At 41.8% G+C, this 21,388-nt stretch overlaps 1 protein-coding gene across 1 annotated transcript in view; it reads left to right on the top strand.

Annotated features, from left to right (window-relative positions):
- gtf2h2 (general transcription factor IIH, polypeptide 2) overlaps nt 1–16,596 on the top strand; it is a 61,433-nt gene extending 44,837 nt beyond the window's left edge. The window contains exons 13-16 of the mRNA XM_088413603.1: nt 8,371–8,485; nt 10,402–10,441; nt 11,010–15,069; nt 15,142–16,596. Coding sequence (XP_088269729.1) covers nt 8,371–8,485; nt 10,402–10,441; nt 11,010–11,120 — 266 coding nt within the window. The 3' untranslated portion in view covers nt 11,121–15,069; nt 15,142–16,596. The remainder of the gene's footprint in view (nt 1–8,370; nt 8,486–10,401; nt 10,442–11,009; nt 15,070–15,141) is intronic.
- The last annotated feature ends 4,792 nt before the right edge of the window (nt 16,597–21,388 follow it).

Genomic DNA, 21,388 nt, shown 5'->3' with positions numbered 1-21,388 from the left:
ACAGTTAAATTAAATGACATAAATATACAAAGGAAAAATGACATTTACCTTTGGGGCGACGTGACTTGAGCTGGTGGTAGGTGGAGGCGGAGGGGAGCAGAGACAAACTTTTTTCAAACAAGAACATATCACCGGTGGTTTCCTTCACTTTAATCCATAATAGAAGGAGCCTCTCCATTTTGTTGTTGAACGAGGTCCATCCCCTGTCAAGGAAAGTCATGCCCTTAGAAGACTTGCTTGCTTTAATAGCTTCCTTGTTCTTGTACCGATTGTCGAGCGGTTACAGCCATACTCCCTAGCAAGGCTAACTATGCGTGCGCCTCCTTTGTATTTTTTATTATCTCCTGCTTTGTTTTTATTGTCATCATCCTCTTACTTCTTCCTTTACCGCCACTTACAATTTTAGAAGCCATGTCTAACTGATAAAAGTTTGCAAAGTCTTCACAACACACCGACCAGCTCGCGCCACTAGCAAGATGAGGGAGTTCGGCCAATAGCATATCGGCATTTCTGTGATTGACGTGACGGCGGCCAATAGCATATCGGCATCTCCGTGACTGCCTTAATCGACCAATAGCATATCGGCATCTCCGTGACATGCGAGAAAGTTTGTTTTTGTCAATTGGGACTCATGGCTTTTTTTAAGCATTCAGATGCGATCCAGTCCATAGCATGCCGCCGTCTTGACAGTGACTCCGACCCATAGCAGACCAGTATCTTCGGGAGTCGTGACGCAGACCAATAGCAGACCAGCATCTGAATGTGTTGCAGCGCAGGCAGTTTGACGGGACCAGAAAATAAGAGCAATTACCTAAAAACGCCTGAAGATGGAGACAAAACAACACAAATACAGCCAGCCCCTGGGGTCATGACAGTTGTTTTTGTCGTAAAGCAGGAAAAATACCGCAAAGAAGGGACAGAAAAACATTGCAAATCACATTGGAAGCTGAAAAAAAAAACGTAAGGCAGGGATGTCGTATCCCAGGGGTCCACTATATTTAGGTTGAATGTCACGATTGCCTCAGCACATCTTGCCGGCTACCGGCCCTCGTCCTTCAATGATCACTTTAGCCTGTTGCCTATGACTTGTTGGCCCCGGTCAGCTTCCTGGACTTGTGCAAATTTCTGTCACTCGCTGTCTTCTTCCTGCCCTCCTGGTCCCTGCTCCTCCTCCTTTCTGTCGGTTGCTCCAAGGCCTTGTTCTTCCTCGCTTGTGAAGTCACGTCCTGAAAAAGTTGTGGAGAAGTTAGCAGCAAAACAGTTGTAGAGAGACCTGCTGGTGTGCGGCAAGATGGTCTTGGCCAGCCTGTGCCCCACATGGCACCTGTACCCCTGCAAGGTCGGATCTGAGGCTGGTTAGAACTCCAGCAGTCGCCTGAGCTCCCTGTGGCGCAGGGAGAGAAACCGCATCTTGCTCTCCTTGTTCTCCCTGATGTTACTTCAGTGAGTCCTATAATGACATTCTGAAGGACGCCATGTGGCCATGGGAGGAGATGGCCGCTTCAGGACTGTCCGGCCCGTTTCCAGCTCTCCCTTATCGACCAGCTTAACCAGGGCCCCGAACATCACAGAGGGCGGGTCATCCTTCTCTAGCACCACTGCAATGTCTTTTCCTGCGGGGTAAGTTCTTGCTTGCAGCACTCAGCCACAGAGGAGTTGGCCTGGATCGTCCTGGCACCACAAAACCTAGTCGTAGTTGCCAACTGCAGCAAGGAGCAACTTGTCCATCCACGGGTCCAGCTGGGTGTCGGCCAGCTCCCTGGCAAGCTCAGTCAAGATCACCTTGTTGTCGTTCTCTGCCTTGGCGCGGTGCAGGTCAGCCTGCATGTCAAAATGGCCTGCCTGATTCTCAATGCCTCCGTCCCCACAATTTTCACCTCCTGCCCTTAGCCTTAGCATGCAGCAGTACTTGTCGTTCCAGCACACGTCCTGCCCCAGCCCGTGCACGTTCATCACTGAGATCATTCTCTGGAACATCTCCAGAACTTCAGCTGTGTTCCTATGATCCTCCTTGCCCGTGGTCTTGGTGAGGAGGTTTAGCCCGGTGACTGTGTTGGGGTTGACAACTGCCATGGGGGCTAGCACCTTCTGGGTCACCTTGTAGCCGGCCTTGACAGACTTGTAGTTCTCCCAACTGGCCAGTGCCTTCTGGCTTGAGAATTGGGCTGTCTTGGTCTTCTTTGGCCTCTATAGAGTTTTTGTTTAAGTATGAAGCATACAAACTCAAATCAATTGGACAGGACAGCAACACAAGCATCTAAAAGCTTTTATGCAAAAAGCCTCTCCCAGCAAGCTAAAGGTACACCATAAAAGGATATTACAGTACAATTTAATCAAGTTTGGAGGAAGAAAGTTATTACCTCCTACAATATTTAGCTTTATAAACACCTGTCTGCTTGTATGCACTAAAATTTGATGATTTCGTCTTGTTTCCACTTAGATTCGGCGTTAGAATGTACGCTGTTGTGTATCAATACAAAATCCAACATGGCGGCCGTCACGAAACAAAGAGCTTTTAAAGTTGAAATTTCTTGTAAGTGCAGTACATGCGTAAATCTCAGAAGTTTGACACATATGATAGTAAAACAGTCTAGATTCATGGTTAAAAGCAAAAAAAAACAAAAAAAAAAACAGGCAGTTAGTATTCAATTTATGTAAATGTTTCATCCTAAAATTAATTTGCCAATTTTTGCACAACATTTTCAACAGTAATTTGATGCCAATTTTATACAGTAATTACCTTGAATCCTTGAAAGGGAAACTCGAGAAACTCCTGCTTGCTTGTATGCACTAAAACTTCGTCCTAAGATTTCATCCTGTTTACTCTTAAATTGGGTGTTAGAAAGCTGCGTCTGTTTGATTAGTGGTTGCAGTGAAAGTGTTGGGTTCAAAGTGGGCTCGATACCCCACAAATGACCCAAGGAGAGGTGTAAATAACTCAGGAGTCAGAGATTTAGTTTTACCACTGCAGTGGGGAGAGCTCGAAGGAGAGCGTGACCGTGTGTCAGCCTCGTTGCAAAGTCCTTCTCCTCGAGCTCTCCGGCTGCAGTCTTTTATTGGAAAGTTGTTGCTGAGTCCTGGTGGGTGTCATGATTCAATCAGTGTCATCACATGGCTATTGTACAAATGGCAGGCTCCACTCGCCCTTTGAACATTGTTGACAACTCACACATCCCAATGTCTATGCATAGACAATAGGGAAAACGAAACAATGCCGCTTCATCAGTGCAACAGCCAGTTTATAATTAACTTATCTTACAGAAAGCTGCTTTGGCTCGGCCCCCACTCTGCCTCTTGGCCAGCCCCATACGGGAAGCCATTGCGCAATGTCTGTAAGAGATGTCCTGTCACCTAATACTGAAGTCTATGGATCATCTTTACTTCACTGCGTGAGCAGCAGCATAAGAGTGAAAGTCACCAGAAGCACAACCATACAGTGTATGCCCATTCTACATTCAACAGGACTGTAGATTGGGTGTATGTCACCTTCATTGGGGGAACTGTGAAGGTAATAGAAAGCTACACATGCTTGAAATAAGGAGCCTATGGAAGTGACTGAGCTCTAGGGACATCCAACAGAAGAAGTAGCAAGGCATTTCTTAAAAATGCCTTGGGCACAGAGGCTGGAAATAAGCATCTGAATGGGTAGTCCAATCCAGAAACACAGAATCAAGTACAGTGGGCCCCCGGTTTACGAACTCCCTGTTTTACGTACTTTTCATCTTACGAGCGTGGACCGCTGCGTTTTTTGTCCCCCTCATACGCACAAACCTTTCGTCTTACGAACAATCCAACATGCCGATATGCTATTGGTCTTATAAGGTCACAGTCACGGTCTCAGTCACGGAGATGCAGATATGCTATTGGTCTTATAAGGTCACAGTCACGGTCTCAGTCACGGAGATGCGAATATGCTATTGGCCGGCGTCACGTCAATCACAGAAATGCCGATATGCTATTGGCCGAACGCCTTCATCTACCTTGATGGCACAGCTGGTTGGTGTGTTGTGAAGACTTTGCAAACTTTATCTGTTAGACATGGCTTCTAAAATTGCAAGTGGCGGTAAAGGAAGACGTAAGAGGATGATGACAATAGAAACGAAGCAGGAGATAATAAAAAAATACGAAGGAGGTGCACGCATAGTTAACCTTGCTAGTGAGTATGGCCGTAACCGCTCGGCAATCTTCTCTTGCCCGGGGACGGACCTCGGTCAACAACAAAATGGAGAGGCTTCTTCTATTATGGATTAAAGTGAAGGAAATCGCCGATGATATGTTCTTGTTCGAGAAAAGTTCTCGCTTAAGAAAATAAATATATAAATTCTGCAGGTTCGTCTCTGCCCCCCGCCGCTCCCCCCCAGCTCAAGTCACGTCGCCCCAAAGGTAAATGTCATTTTTCCTTTGTATATTTATGTTATTTAATTTAACTGTACAGTAGATTGTTACTAATTTTTAATATGTGTATTAAGTTGTGATGTTTTTACCTAAGGTTTTTGCACGCGTTGTGCGCATTCACTAGTTAACATAGGTTTGAATTGCCCGTCATACGAGCAATTCGAGTTACGAGCATAGCCGGCCAATGTTTTAAGTTCATTACACGGGGGCCCACTGTATTGTAAGCAATCAGAGAAATGGCGACAACATCGTTGGACACGTCCAAGGTTAAATAATGGCTCACCTGAAGACGCCAAGGACATTTTTTTACGTCAATGCTTATTCCATACTTTAAGCAACGCCTCTGGCGGGGCGAGCTAGAACTAATATGATTTTGTTCTTGCCAAATACGGCAGATGTCAGAGAAAGCTTTTTCAAAAAATGCCACACGGTCCCACTCTTGTGCCTCTGTTCTTATCACAAGCGTGGCGTCCCTGCTGACTGAGGCCTTGTCTACATGTAACCAGCTTATTTAAACCCGCATAGTCTCCCCTTCCTCATTGTTTGTTTATTTAAAGAAATTGCATCTATACGAATCCAGCAAAGTGTGGTTTCATTCATTTACAAGCATGCCTAGTCGCTAGGTGACAGTTGTGTTGCCAAATTCTGTTCAATCAGAAAGAACTTATGACGCGTCCAATCAGAAAGAACTTCTGCCTCTGACGTCACCAGTATCTGCGTCTTTGACGGGAAAAAGAGTAGCACGATGACGCAAATCTCCGGTTTAAGCTTGTTACACATGTTACACACACCACGAAACTAGAGGCTTAGAAAAATCTCAATTTCAGCCAGAGGTTTTGAAAGATTCGGTTTTGATTTAAAAAAAAAAACTAAAAAAAACAAAAAGACCGGCCACGTACAGGAAAAAGGACAAATTGGAGACATTTACTGCCAGTTTGCAAGAAGCCTGGCTACGTGTAGACAAGCCCTGAGACACTTCCCCAGGCTCCAATTTTTTTGGCTGTGACTCTTTCTCACCTTTTAAGTCCTTGTCTACATGTAACCAGCTTATTTAACGCGACATAGTCTTCCTCCCTCTCATCGCTGTTGTTTGTTTATTTAAAGAAGTCGCATCTATACGAATCCAGCACAGTGTGGTTTTATTCATTTACAAGAATGCCAATTCGCTAGGTGGCAGTAGTGTTGCCACATTCTGTCCACTCAGAAAGAACCTCTGCATCTTATATGTCCAATCAGAAAATAACTTCCGTCTCTGGCCTCACCAGTACTTGCATCGTTGGCAGAAAAAGAGTAGCCCGATGATGCAAATCTCCATTTAAGCTGGTTAATCATGTGAACATCATGTATCTGTACTTGCTGGAGTCAAACATGACAGGTGAGCACAGCAAAGGCAGGGAACGGCTTTAGTCATTAACAGTCAATTCCTGACCCTGCAAAAAGAGATATATATAACAATCTGATTTTATTAAAATATATAAATGTATTGTATATTACTTCCTCACAAAGGTGTGAAAACACTTGATTTGTAAAGGTTACTGATAATTTCACCCTCTATGGAATAAGATCGCTGTCAAAAAGACCTATTTTTGTTTCACCATTCGTATCCATATTTTTCAAATGACGTATGCGTTTCACCATTCGTATTTGTTTTTGACCATTCACATGAGTGTGACTCAGGAGTGTGACGCAATTGAACACAAACTGAACGCCAAACGGAAGCTTTCAGTGGCTCATCAGGCTTCAATCTTAAGGATAATGTACAGTATGTCCATTTTTAGTAATGCTCAAATGAAGCTTTTGTGGGTCATTTAGGGTAAATTTTTGGAATATTACGTCATTTTGTGAAGCTTCAATTACATATAGTGACCTCTGCTGGCAGAAAACTGCGGTGGATTTGGAAAAAACCCTTAATATTGGTCTTGATGCACTCACAAACGCTGAATAGGAATCTTATTCTGAAATAAAGATTAATTCGTTACAAAGATGGTTAATATTGTTTATTTGTTGTTATGGTCATGTGGCATTGCTTAAAAAATGTGATGACTAATTTATAATTATATTAATGATTTTCATACAATACATGGATTTGGAGTCACAGGTCATAAGCCTGTCATAAGATGTACAAATCTATCTGGCCATAAGAACCTGCACCCAGGGCTTGATGCAGTCTTATTTGACTGCTTGAGGGACCTCAAAGCCTGAATGAACGCCAATTTTCTCAACCTCACTGATAGTAAAACTGAAGTCATTACTTTTGGCCACGTCACACCACGCTCCATAACCAGCATCCTGGGTCTCCTTAGTACCAAAACATGTGCAACTGTTAGAAACCTCGGCGTCATACTGAACAGTGATTTCAAATTCGACCAATACATCAGCTCTGTTGTTAAAACCAGTTTCTTTCAGCTGTGGCTCCTCGCTAAAACCAAGACGTATCTCACAAAGGCAGATTTGGAGTGTGTTATTCATTCCTTTATTTCATCAAGGTTAGATTAGTGCAACTCCTTGCTCGTTAGCCTCAACCAGTCCTCAATCAGCTGGCTCCAGCTGGTTCAAAACGCAGCTGCTCATCTACTTCACCCATACCAATAAACATTCACACATCACTCCAGTAGTAGCTTCTCTGCACTGGCTACCCATTCCTTTCAGAATAAAAGTTAAAATATTACTGATCACCTTCATAGCCCTAAATGGCTTGGCCTTCCCTGATTTAACTGAACTCCTGCATCATCATACACCTGTTCAAGCCCTTTGCTCTGCTGACCTGGTGCTGCTCACGCCGCCTAAAACTAGGCTAAAGACTCGTGATGACCGAGCCTTTGCAGCAGCTGCTCCAAGGCTCTGGAATAGTCTGCCACTGTCCATTAGATCTGCCCAGACACATGTTGATTTTAAATCCCTTTTAAAAATGTACTTTTTCATAGTTTATTTTAATACGCCATGAAAGCTGACATTCCTGAAGTGCTGTCATATCTGTGTATTAGCCGGCTCGTGTGTTTTATGTTTTTTATGTTTCTATTTCTACAGCACTTTGGTTGACGACAGTCTTTTTAAATGAGCTTTATAAATACATTTGACCTGACTAATGGCGGCGCAGACGATTTGTACATCGACTGACTTTGCCTATTGGCTTGGCCTGACATCTGACTTCATATATTCAACTCAGTCAGATCCACAAATCCAAAGGAGAGATTCATGCAAAGACGTGAAGTTGTGTCTTGCGAGAGTCATACTCATACGAATGGTGAAACACCCATGTCCCATGAGCGTCGTGATCATATGAATGGTGAAACGCATATGACCTTTTGACAGCGATCTTACTCCATAAACCCTCTTCTTCATTTTTTGAACTCAAGGGAGTTGAGTTCGGAAGTCTTAACTTACATACTATACACTAGAACAGTATTTCTCAACCTTGTTTGAGCCAAGGCACATTGCTTTGCACCAGAAGCTTTGTTTGAGCTTGCTTGTTTTGTTTGTTGTTCTTGTTTTTTTTTTTTTTATACCCCACTTCATACTTGAGCATCCGTCTGGCTCAGAATTTTTTCGCGGATCCAGTTCGGAGTTTGCTTTATTCCTTTTTAAAAACGTGTCCATCATTCTGTAACACAGTTCTCAAACTCCAGTCCTTGAGGGCCGCAATCCTGCATGTTTTTGATGCTTCTGTCTTAAACACACCTGATTCAAATTATTAGCTCATGAGAAAGCTCAGCAGGTGCTTGAAAATGATCCAAATCATTTGAATCAGGTGTACTGAGGAAAGCAGCATCAAAAATATGTAGGATTGTGGCCCTCCACGACTGGAGTTTGAGACCTATGTTCTATAATGATGGACTTGGTTAACACTCCAAATGGACAACTAGTAGGGTGTTTGACTTTTGGTTATTCCACTCTAGCTAGATTATACATGGCTCTTTGTTCAGGCTTTGAAACAAAAAGCACATGTCATTACCATGTGTTATTTTTTTCAATAAGGTTTGACTCTTGTGTCGGCCCCACACCTAGCCAGATCCTTTCACCACCTCTTTCCGCTACATGTCTTCATTGAAACATCAGTAGGAAGCGCAGCAGAAAAAAAGTGTCACTCCAGGTTGGTGCTCAAATTAATGTGTCAAATGTATACATTCTTTCCCTGTGAGAATGTTTGTATGTTGTTCTTAAGCTCAATCACACAGGTTTTGGAATTGGAAGATGTGATTTTCTTTGAAAACGTCATCATATTTTTGAGGATTAAAGTGAAATAGCAAGTTTTTCTCTTGTCATAGTATATCCTGGAAATATTATGACCTCTCATTACAAGCACTACATCCAAAAATGTGTGTTTGCTACAAGATCTTGCAAGATTAGCATGCCACAAGTTTTTCATCCCTACACAGCACGAGATCCTTTTTCTTTTTATTTTTTTTTTGTCAGTGGAATATACACAGATAACACTTTTCTTGGTACTTCACCAATTTTGGTGAGACTTCCAAAAAACGGGACCATGACGAAGAATGGACACAAATGCTTGTAATTTGAAACAGGCTTTTAATGTGAAGTTGTGCCCGGAAAGCATGTAGAGACAATGACTGACTTTATACTGCACAATTTTCTGCTGCGGCGGTCACGAGTTGCGGCTTTATACAAACAACACAACCTTGTCCTGAAATCCCGGTCTCCAATTGTGAGAGCTAAAAAAAAGTTTAATTATGCTGACATTTAGTGCATTTAGTGCAGCCACTCACATTTACTAACCGCTAGCTGGCAGTGCTCGAATGCTCTATATGGGCGAGAGAGAATAATTAGAGTATCTTTCAAAGGTAGTTAAATTACTGCGCTTTTATGCTTACAGCTTGACAATTACCATTTGTATTGATCACTTTTGAACAAATCAGACTGACTCAAATGTATGTTCTGTGTTTCTGACATCACATAGTCTCAACTAAAATGCATGAGGAGAGAGTTATCTCAGTATATACAGGGTCTTCCTAAATGGTTGACCCCAGTATAAATGCCCGACCCCATTCTAAATGCCCATATCTCAGAAATTAATTGATGGACATTAATGAAACTAAATACACTTTATGTTGAAGGTCATACATTTTATCGGTTAAATTTACAAAGAAAAGTACAAATATTTGTTGCTTCCATGACAGATTTTCATAAATATTTATTATGAGTGCCGGCTGTGACTCTACACACGTTGATGGCCGTCCTGGCGATGTAGGTATGCATAAGCAGCCCTTTTCTTGAAATTTATGGTGCCAAGTCCTAATTTGTTTTGTAGTTGGTGCCTTCTTTGCAAAATTTGTTAGGAAGGCACGCTGCACTGTCTTCGGGTACAAGCATACGTTAACACACAAAATGCCTTTTCTTTTAAAGTGAACGGCATTTCTTAACCCGAAAAGAGAACTGCCAAATGTTACACACAAAAACAAGAAACGTTTCTACTCAAGCTGTGAAAATTTGAGGTCATTTGAACGAAAATTGTCAAAATCATTGGCCTACAAAATGGGGTCGAACATTTTCCTAAAAATGATCTAAATGAAATATGAAAGTTGGTCATTCATAATTAAGGGGAAATGTGTCTTCTGTGTTCATTAGGGGTGGGAATGTTTAACTCTCACAATTTTATTTGATTCCGATTGTGGGGTACCTTTCTTTGGCCCCACAACGCAAGTGGCACTGGAAAAAGCGAGTAGGGTAAAGTAGAGCCGGTTAGATTTCTCGGTGGAGACTGTGCTTTTGCCGAGTAGGGTTGATAATGCCGGTGGAGACGAGGCTTCAGAATAAAATTTGTCACACTGCTCCTGTCTTTCGTTCGTTTTCCTGCTTTCTTTCTCTCTTTGTTTCTTTCTTTCTTTCATATTATTACCCTCCTCTTCCTCTCCTGCACGTCTCCTTCAGCGGTTAGCAAACATTTGGTGCATTGCTGCCACCTTCTGAAATGATGTGTTCACTACCTAACGTAGAATTATGTGAATACAATGTTTCAATGCATTTCACATTTGCTTTGGTCGATTTCAGGATCTGTGAATCATGTCATGGAGAATTGAAAGATAAAAGGGTAAGTGCAGCCGGTGTCTAACTTTTTATTGTAGCTATTAAGTTGTCTTAGGACAAATAGTATAATTAATTTTATGTAAATAGGTAATATGTATATACAATTTTGATGTTTTTACCTGGGCTTTTACATGCATTAGCAAATTAACATAAGTTAGGATTGCCCACAATATGGTGAATTCACATTACGATCTCAACCGCGGAATGGATTAATCTTGTAAACCGGGGGCCCACTCTATGTATACTGGATAACTAAAGGATATGAACACAAGAAACTATGAAGTTTAAGATGAGATTTACTTTTTGTTGTCATAGTTTTTGCATTGTTGCCAAAATATTGGTGCATCTTATACATGGTAACATAGAAAATACTAAAATTCGAACCAAAATTAAGAGTGCGTCATATACTGCACACAGGTGTGTAGTTGGGGAATTATGGTAGTACAAAAACAACCAATAAATAGGGGATCAAATACTGTATCTTTGTGTTCATATGCATGTAAATAATTTATCAAATGTTGTTATCCAACAGTATTTTGCTTTGTATAACTCTTATCTTTTTTTTACTGTAGATGTGTACCTGCCCATTGTGTCACAGTGTATTTTGTGTGGACTGTGATCACTTCATTCATGACACACTGCACAGCTGCCCTGGTTGTATTCACAGTCAACGCACATCTTAAAAGCATACCCAGTAGAAGAGGAGTGAAGATGATAAAAATAAAATGGTGACAGGTAGAAGAAATTTGAATTTTGAACCTTATTTTTATTTAAGATGCTACAAGAATTATGGTAGACCTTTTTGTGTTAAAACCTTTCATCTGAACTTCCATACAGAAGTAAATTGAGAAACCTGCACTTCATGACAGTTATTGTTTTTTGTGATGTCAATTACAATGGACAATAAAGCAAAAACTGTTATTACTTATTTGTGTGTCTTACAATTTGATTTTTTTTTTTTAAATGTTGTGCCAATGGAATTCTGTTTTCAGACCAGTGGGACATCCCGCATTTCGCAGCTTGGCCTTAAGTCCACCTCTCAATACCACCATCATATCAAAGTTTTACAAAAAAACACAATATTACTCTGTGGCTTTACAGCAATAGAGGCATTTCACTAATTTGAGGCTTAATACCATTATTTCTAAGGATGAAGCAAGTCTGAGTAATTTGAGTACCTTGATTCAAGGTTTAAAAAAATGCAATTTGTTTTTCCTTGAGTCACTGTTAGAGTAATTGTAAATATAGTGATTATACATTTGCTACAAAATATAAATGCTTGCAATGAAGAAATGTGTTGCTGTGAGAATGATTATGATTACGATTGTAATTATTATAGTGACTATGAATTTGCTACAAAATATAACCGCTTGCAAAGAAGAAAAAGTTTGCTGTGAGAATGAGTGCACTGCTTATAGAGGAATACGGTCTCATTATTGTTTTGTCTCAAGCAGGAGGAAGGCCAGTGGCAGTAACATGCTGCCAAGGCCAACAGCAATACAACATCTTATCAAATACATTCCTTCATGGACATTATTGCCTTAATGCACTTTGAATTTGAAGTTGTTTGTGACAGCACGTGATGGGAGTGGCAGCTGATGTAACTCGTAGTCTTGATTATAAGTTCCAGCTCAGTTTAAGCTTCATTAGCCATCATCAGCCGTTGCTAACAGCATCAACACATTATCATGAAATCATGTTCAATATGTAATTAAGGACATACAAAAAAAAATGTAGCCGACATTGCAGAATGGGGTGCCTTTTCCCAGTGTTAGCATCTAGAGGCGAGTAGCTGAGTAGCCAGCCATTGAGCGATGTTGGATCTTTCACATCTAATTTTAGTTTTGATTGCGGACCCATTTGAATAATGCTGTCTTGTTTACATACCTTTGTGAAAGATTCTTGCATGTTCAGGTATGAGCCGGGATAAACACTACATGCACCCATTCATCGCGTCAACAACACTTCTATGATTTATTATTACCAAATTGTCTAATGCAACTTACAAGCCAATTGTCCAAAACAGAGATCTCTGGATCATTCCCGTGTCACGGTGAGACACGGTTTGTCTTCCGCTCCCATCTTTTGTATTCGCTGGTCCACCAAAAGGGGTGGTCCCATGGCCAGGTCAGCATGTTGAGTTGTTTCCGGTCCTCTGCTGCCCCCCTTCAGGTGAAGGGTTCAAATATCGCCACCTCAGCACCTTGGCGAACACTCTTGGAGATACATTGGAGTACCCCACGGTGACGAATTGTAGGCGTCAGTTACACTAATATGTGTATTCGAGGTTGTGAATGAAACTGCGCAGTGGAGATGCTTTCCTTCACTTGTAGGTGTTATGGCGTTGGTCACAGCAGGAAGGCCCCCTGGGGGGTGACCAGACCATAATGCTCAACTGATCTTATTACAAGTCAAGAGTGAAGAAGAAGCTACCAATGTCATGTTTTGGTTGGGTTTGTTGCTTTCCCCGGGTCGTGTAGTTTTGGTTCAGGTCCTTAGTTTTTGTTAGCGAGGTAAAGTTGGTTTGTTATTCGATATTCAGTTGACATTCGGAGGGGACCGTCTGCAAATTACATGTTTCAGTGTGAAAAAATGTTCACTAAAAATCAATAAAATAACATTTTACCATTATTTTTTCTGAAGTAGATCATATTTGCAATACCCTGACTACTACAGGTGTAGTAGTATGAGGTTATTGTTAAAAAACAGTTTATATGGACATATTATGCATTTTATTAATGAAAAAAAATCACTAAAAATATAGGAAATGCTTTATTTCTTTATTTTTTTTGTTGTGGGTAATTTTTGTAATGCCCTAAACTACTACAGGTGAGATTTTTGTGAAAATTGACTTTTGATGGACATAGTAAGTAATTAAAAATAATAAATATTCATTAAAAATCAAGGATTTTTTTTCTTTCTTTTTATTGTAGTAGGTCAAACATAATACCCTAACTACTACAGGTGAACCTTTTGTGAAAAATGACTTTTGATGAACATTGTAAGTAATTGAAAATGAAAAATATTCACAAAAAATCAAGGAACTTACTTTTTTTCTTCTTTGTTGTAGTACGTCAAATTTGTAATGCTCCAACTACTACAGGTGAACTTTTTATGAAAATGACTTTTTGATGGACATGGTAAGTAATTGAAAAATAAAAATATTCACCAAAAATTAAGGAAATGTTTTTTTTTTTTTTTCTTCTTTTTGCTGTAGTAGGTCAAATTTGTAATGCCCAAACTATGACAGGTGAACCTTTTGTGAAAGATGACTTTTGATGGACATGGTAAGGAATTAACAAATAAAAATATTCACTAAAAGTCAAGGAAATTACTTTTTTTCTTCTTTTTTGTTGTGCCCAAACTATGACAGGTGAACCTTTTGTGAAAGATGACATTTGATGGACATGGTAAGAAATTAAAAAGTAAAAATAGTCACTAAAAATCGTTTTGTTTTGTTTTTTGCTGTAGTAGGTCAAATTTGTATTGCTCGAACTACTACAGGTGAGATTTCTGTGAAAAATGAATTTTTGATGGACATGGTAAGAACTTGAAAAATATTAATATTCCCAAAAAATCAAGGAAATGTTTTGGGGGTTTTTTATTTCTTTTTGCTGTAGTAGGTCAAATTTGTAATGTCCTAGGGCAGTGGTCCCCAACCCCCCGCGGACCGGTACCGGTCCGTGGATCAACTGGTACCGGGCCGCGTGGGCTGCACCCGAAATAATGTTTTGGAGATGATTTAGTTTAATGGAGTTCGCGTGACTGGGAGCGAAGGCACGTCGGGCGACGCGATGGAAGTGAATGGAGCGACGTTAATGGCCGCGCGCGGTCACGAGAAGCGAAATTTCGCCTTTTGCGTGAAGTCATTTTTTATGTACTTTTTCCGCGTTTCGAATCGCCACAGCCAATCAACTTTGGGAACATTCAATGGCTCACGCAGGGGGCAGGAATTAATCATGGCGGCCGCTTTGCGGTCTCCGGGAGTGATCCAACACGGCCAGCTGAGCTTTCAATACGAAATAGAGCCAAGCTAGAGCCCTCACCTGGCTCGTCGAAAGGCGGAAGCGAGCACTTGGGACAACTGGTATGTGCAGCGTTTGCTTCACTTAACAGCTGTTGAACCGTAGTTACTGTGCTAAGCCTGCAGCTAGACGCCCTGGACCCTGCACCCAGGCACCGGACCACTGGGTTATATGCGAGTTGGCAACCATCTTCCAGGATCCCTATCCTGGTGCAGCGCATGTCTACCGAGCCCTCGTTCATCTCAAGGTGCATGTTTCCCGAGTCCCGCGTCAAGCTGCCGCAGTCTCTGTTTCCCGAGCCCCGCGCCGAGCTGCCGCAGCCTCAGTTTCCTGAGACCCGCGCCGAGAATCTGCAGCTGCCTCAGTTTCCCGAGTCCCACGCCAAGCAGCTGCAACTGCCTCCTGAGTTGCTCTTCAACTCTTCAGTCTCCTTGGCTCCATTCGTTTCAAGCCACCGCAACCACCCCCCAAGTTCCAAGTCGAGCCACCGCAGTCACGTCCTGAACCCCAAGCCACGGCGCCACAGCCGTCTCCCGAACAGCCAGCCAGGGGTCTCCAGCCGTCTCCTGAGCCATCCACCAGCCCTCGGCAGTCTCCCATGCTCCAGGTCAGTCACTTACAGTTGCTAAATTATTTTGTCCATCCCCAGCAGCTGGGGAACTCAAAGTCTCAACTGCAGTTTCCGGAGCCACCAATCAAGGCTCCACAGCCTCCCGGGCCCCCTGTCAAGGTGCCCTCCGAGCCACTGCAGGCGCCCTAAGAGCCGCGGGCTGAGCCGCTGCCAGAGCCGCCGAGTCCCACGTCACGGCACTGCAGCAGCCCTCCGAGTCACGCCGCTGTAGCAGCTGGTTTCTGAGCAGCCCATCAGCCCTCGGTGGTCTCCCTTTCCTCAGGTCAGTCCCTTACCAGCATTAAACTCTGTGGTCTGTCTCCAGCAGCTGGGTAAATCAAGGCCCAGGTCTCCCAAGCGACCCGCCCCAGCGCTGCAACCACCTCCTGTGCAGCCCGCTGCCGTGCGGCAAATGCCTCCCGTGCATCCCGGGCCTCCTGCAGACGGAGCACGGCCGGCCCCTCCTGGGAATCCTGCGGTCGGCGCCCCACAGGTTTTCTGCTGCCTACGTCTCCCGAGCCCTTGCCTATCGGCTTTCTGGGGCAGACAATATCAGCCGGCCTGCAGCGGCTCCTGTTCCGTAAAGCCGCCTTGAGTTGCCAGGCTCACCTCGTTTGGCGTTCGGGACGCACTATAGACTCGCACCACCGGGCCTGCCTCTTCTGGCATCAGGGACGCCCTCCAGACTCGTGCCGCCGGGCCCGCCTCTTGTGGCGTCCAGGAAGCCCTACTGACTCGCCCCGCCGAGTTCACCTCATCTGGCGCTCCGGACGCCCGCCAGACTCTATTGACATTTAGACGTACCCCTCCGGAGGCACCTCGTTTACGCTGGTGGCATTTGGGATAAGTTCAGTTCATTTTTTTTTTCTTTTGTGGGTAGAGTTTGATCCCTCCTCCTCCTGGGGGGGATTCTGTCATGTTTTGCTTGACTTTGTTGCTTTACCCGGGTCGTGTAGTTTAGGTTCAGGTCCTTAGTTCTCGTTTACGTTTCCCTCACGTCAGCCCTTCCTCTCTGTGTCTCATTAGTTTAATCTGCTTCTTCTACCTCTCATCCTCCGCCCAGGTGTTTCGCGTTGTCTTAATTATTTTTTGCGCCTACTTAAAGTCCGTGTCAGAATCAAGCCAGTGTCGGGTCATTGTTTGTTGTTGCCGTTCCGCACACTGTACCTCGCTACCGTCGTTCCCCGTGTTCACATGCCGCTGTGCAACCCCCTCAATAGTCCTCCTCGTCTAGTTCTCCTCAGTCATTGGCAGTACCTGTGAGTTGAGTTAAGTTTTCTCGTTCCTTTACTACTTTGTCCAGTTTTTTGTCGATTGCCTTTCTTGCTTCATACCCATATTAAACTATTCATTTTTTGAGCACACCCTCTATGTCCTCCTGCATTTTTGGGTCCCCTTCCCTCCACCATCGTACGCCACCATGCCAAGCCGTGACAACCAATCTATATTACACTATATATCCAGAGAAAATTAATGTATGCTTCACTATCATTTTTAGAATCAAATAAATCTCTTCAGCGAGTAGGTGATTTTCATGTGTGGCTTTCGTTTATGTATTCATAAGTTCTTAAATGAAGTGGGGGGCAATCACAATATTCAATTATTAGATATAATTTTCAGTAGTATATCTACATACCAATCTATATGATAACCATAGCCCTAATTCTGTCTGAAGCAAGAAATACCTCTGTTTAAACCTCTGTTATCCAATATAATTCCAGCCAACAGGGCTGAAGTAGGGCACATTTTCCATTTAGTTTAAAGGTTTTATTGAAGATATACAATTTCACTCTTATTAGTGTTTCACATTAAAAAAGTTTACAATTCTCTCGAACAATATTCATGTATTAATATTTGACAAAAAATTACAAATTATAATTATTTAAATTTGGTCACAAGATTAAATCAGTGTTTGAACAAATTTGAGAACAATAATTGCCGGTGAAATGTGAAAAACGGACTTGGCTGGCGTGAATTAAACAAAACAGCCTTATACCAATTCCTATGCATGTTCAAAGGTATGCTAAAATCACTAGCAATGCGTCACTATGTTGGCCAGTATGTTGTGGTGCTGAGGGCAAGTTATAGAGGAAGTTAAAAGGCAGCCAGTTTTAAAATGTGCTGCATCTACTGGGTTTACGCATCTAATTTTGAAGTGATCTGGTTTTAAGTGTTCATTAATGACGTGCGCTCCAAAGGTTTTTGTCGTTACATCGTCCTTGAGCTGTTTCGAAAGGGAAGACTGATCAGTGAGGTGAATTAAATGGAAATCTCACATATTTGTGTTGAAATTGTGTGTTCTTTCTATATTAATAGACATGTGCTTTTAAGTTTCTTAATAGTCCAATGTTTTCACTTTGTGGGGTTTGTGTGCTAACTATGTTTAAAAGTGAATGAGTATGATTGATGATGAATAACGTTTTATTTCTATTTCAAATCAATGTCTGGAAAAGTGTGTAATTTCCCTGCAAGTGCTCCATAAATAGATCGCATCAGTGTCATTATTAATACAGGTCTTAGGATTTATTATTCAGATCAATGTGGCACATAATCCTTACCTTAGGGGTGCACTGTGGGTCAACTTGCCTTGCCTTGCCCTGTCAACTATTCCCTTGAAGTGTGGTGCATGTGTTTGTTGACGAAGCAATTTACAAACAACAGTAATTAAAAAAAATAACTCAAAAATGTGTTAGATGAACATGCACTATTAATTAAAAAAAATACTTCCACTGTCTGAAATATTAGGAGCAAAATGTCTCCATTTAGGGGCAGTAGAGAATTTATTATCAATACATTTTTCTCTCTTTTCCAATGGAGGAAGACAATGGGTGGCAGAGGGTGATGCTGGGCATCTGCAACTTCCACGCTGCAGAATGAATGCTGCACACTTGAGCACATTAAAGAGTTTCTAACTTTTAAGTCACAGTCTGTAGAAATGGCAGCTCATTCTGCTTAAATGTTCTCTTTCTTTGTTCTGGCCCAAATGTTTTGTTCTTACATGACCCATGTGCCAGTGAAGTTCTCAAAAAAAAGGTGAGTGAAAGCATTCTCTCACTCGCTCTCTGTCTCTCTTTCTCTCTCTCTCTCGAAGTTCTCAAAAAAAAGGTGAGTGAAAGCATTCTCTCTGGAAGTTCTCAAAAAAGGTGAGTGAAAGCATTCTCTCTCTCGCACTCTCTCGCTCTCTCTCTCTCCCTCTCTCTCTCTCTCACACACAAAACACAGAAAGTGGTGAGTGGCCACAAATCCTTACCACAGCCTTGAGGATTACCCCCCGAGGGGGTAAAGGGCCAAGCTCAGTCTGCGTTGTCATTATTATTTCCTTTATGCATCTGCTCACAGCAGTGTGTGAGCAACTTTACATTTATGTCTCAGCACAGCTCGCACACTCATGGCCATAAGTACATCACTCATGTCGATATGTCTTACCTTGTCGATGTAAAAAGACAATGATTGGTTTAGTTGTAAGCTAAAGTGCCAAAACTTGCAGCTGAACAAGACTGGGTATTAATAGGCTGTTAGATTACTTCAGACTCCACTTTAGGACTGTGCGTGAGAGTGTTATTACAGTAAGTGTGTTGCTTGTATTCAGTTGACCATTGTTTTGTATTGTTGTGGTCACTGCAGAAAAACCCCGCTTCACATAGAAAGGCTATTGGAAATCTTGATGAAAGTTTTAAAGCTTCCGTCATGCTCATTTTACTTCTAGAAATTGTTGTGTCCCCGGAACTTGCAATACTGAAAAGCAATGGGTCCCAATAGGAATGTTAGAGTCCCAAATAATGTTTACTGATATCACAATTTAGTAAAAAACCATACGAATGAAAATGCATATCTGGGTCACAAACTTCTCCTTTGAGCCAGGTGAGAGTAAAATGGGAAGGATAGACACATTTATTGCGCCGTAATGTTGGGATGAGATGTTTTTATTTTTATCTTGTCAGCCCAGAAGTTAAATAAGACTTGCTTGAGAATCTGCTGCCTGGCAAGCCACTCTAATTTTGTCAAGTGGCCATATGTAAGGACGCCAGACAATGCTTCACAATAAAAGCTAGGATAGCACGAACAGCATTGGGGTGCTTTTAGTTTGAAGTTAACTCCAGAAGCAAAGTTGTGACAAATGTCTACTACTTGATTAATGGCAGCATGAGCAGCATTCGATGTAAACAACACTATGTTCTATGGCACAGGTGTCGAACTCCAGTCCTCGAGGGCCAGTATCCTACATGTTTTCAAACCCTTTCCCTCAAAAACACCTGATTCAAATGATTGAGATCATTTTGAAGCTCCTGCAGAGCTTGCTAATGAGCTAATCATTTGAATCAGGTGTGTTGGGGTAAGAAAACCAGAAAACATGCAGGATGCCGGCCCTCGAGGACTGGAGTTTGACACCTATGCTCTATGGCCTATGTCAGGGGTCGGCAACCCGCGGCTCTCGAGCCGCATGCGGCTCTTTAGCGAGGTCCTAGTGGTTCCCTGGAGCTTTATCAAAAATGATTGAAAATGGAAAAAAATGGGGGAGAAAAATATTTATTTCGTTTTAATGTGGTTTCTGTAGGGGGACAAACGTGACAAAAACATTCTTAACATTTTCCAATGCTGTAAAAATGTGTAAAATAAATATTACATTTCAACATTTCTGTCAACGAACAGTTACGTCATAGCCTGAGACACGCGTTTCTGTTAGCAGAGCAGGATGCTAGGCAAGTGGCCATTGTAAACAAACCGGCGGCCATGAGCCATGGATCCCAAAGGGAAAAAGAGAAAAATAGCTGAGGAGAACAGACGATTCAACATTTCTCTGACCGAATCATTTGCATTCGTTGCCAATGCAGAAGGATTGCCTGAATGTTTGCTCTGTTGCGAGAAGTTGTCAAATAACAAAAATAGCAATGTGGAATGACATTTTCAGGGAAGGCGTTCTACATTTACAGCCGAGTACTCAGTTGGAAATGAGAGAAAAAGTGCAATTGCATTACTTCTGCAGAAATTAGATTATTTAATATATTTAATATATTTAAGAAGTGGATTGCATCTCCAAACTCCACGACTGCTGCAAGTTTCGTTGCAACCCGGGAGATAATAAAACGTGGCAAACCGTTTACAGTTGGTGACTACATGGAGTCATTCATCAACAGATCAGAACACCAATTTAAGGACTTCATAAACAAAACCGGGATAATACAAAAAAAAAAAAGACACGCCTCTCTCCGCCAAGACAGTGAAGGAAAGAACGATGAAAATGGCAGGCAACACCGATCAACAAATCAAGGACATTAATTCAGCGCCAGCATACTCAATTGCCAGTGATGTGATCGATATTGAACAGACTGCGCGTTTATGCAGGTATGTGGCTGATGTTTTATTTTTATAGATGCAGGCTACGTTTTATTGCACTCTATTGCCCAGATAAGGGCCAACTTATGCACGTTCCGTTTTGTTTTTTTCGAATCCTCATGAATAAAATCTTCTAAAATCCGCTTTATTTAATTTAATCAAAGCAATGAAACATAATTCATTAATATTGTAATTTAGTTAAACTTGAGGCGGCATTGCACAACAGAGTAGTCATGAGGTGTGTCAGGATGCACTGCAGGAAAAATAAACATTTAATCATGAAGCCTCATTATGTATTCGTAGTTAATCATTTTGATAGTAGGCTAATATAGCTATTATAGATACATACAGCATGTGTTGCCTTCATTACAAGGCTTTTAATTTTTTTGCGGCTCCAGACATATTTGTTTTTTGTTTTTTTTGGTCCAATATGGCTCTTTCAACATTTTGGGTTGCCGACCCCTGGCCTATGTTCTATGATTGACGTTCTTTTTTTTGTCGAGATAAAAACAAACATAAGTCAAATCAAGTTTACTTATGAAGCACATTTAAAAACAACTTCAAAGGTCTGACCAAAGTGCTGGACAATTACTAAAATTCAAAACAAGTTATCATGCACAAATACAATAGTCAAAAAAAATAAAAACAATAGTATGTAGGATTAGACTAAAAAGGAAGGTAAAACAGAAACAGACAGAGCCTAGATTACTTGCTTAGCATGGGGTGAATGCCAGAGAGAAGAGATCGGTCTTTAGCAGTGGGCAGTGGACAAAGTTGTCAAAAATGTTCAGAAGTGGTCAAGTTTAGCTGAATAAAAGAGTAGATGGACGATGATGAATATCTTCATGTCAAAATGCTTGGAGTGGGAATCTTTGACTGGCTCACGATCCGATTCTGATTTTGGGGTCTTCAATTCAATTCAGAATTATTAGGTTCAAAACAATTTTCGATTCAAAATGATTCGATTCAATCAAAAATGATT

This window comes from Hippichthys cyanospilos, chromosome 1 (genome assembly GCF_059441005.1).
Source record: "Hippichthys cyanospilos isolate Australia breed blue-spotted pipefish chromosome 1, RoL_Hcya_1.0, whole genome shotgun sequence".
In the NCBI taxonomy this organism is placed as follows: Eukaryota; Metazoa; Chordata; class Actinopteri; order Syngnathiformes; family Syngnathidae; genus Hippichthys; species Hippichthys cyanospilos.
The sequence above is the reverse complement of the archived record's forward strand: the minus strand, read 5'-3'. Positions and strand labels throughout refer to the sequence as shown.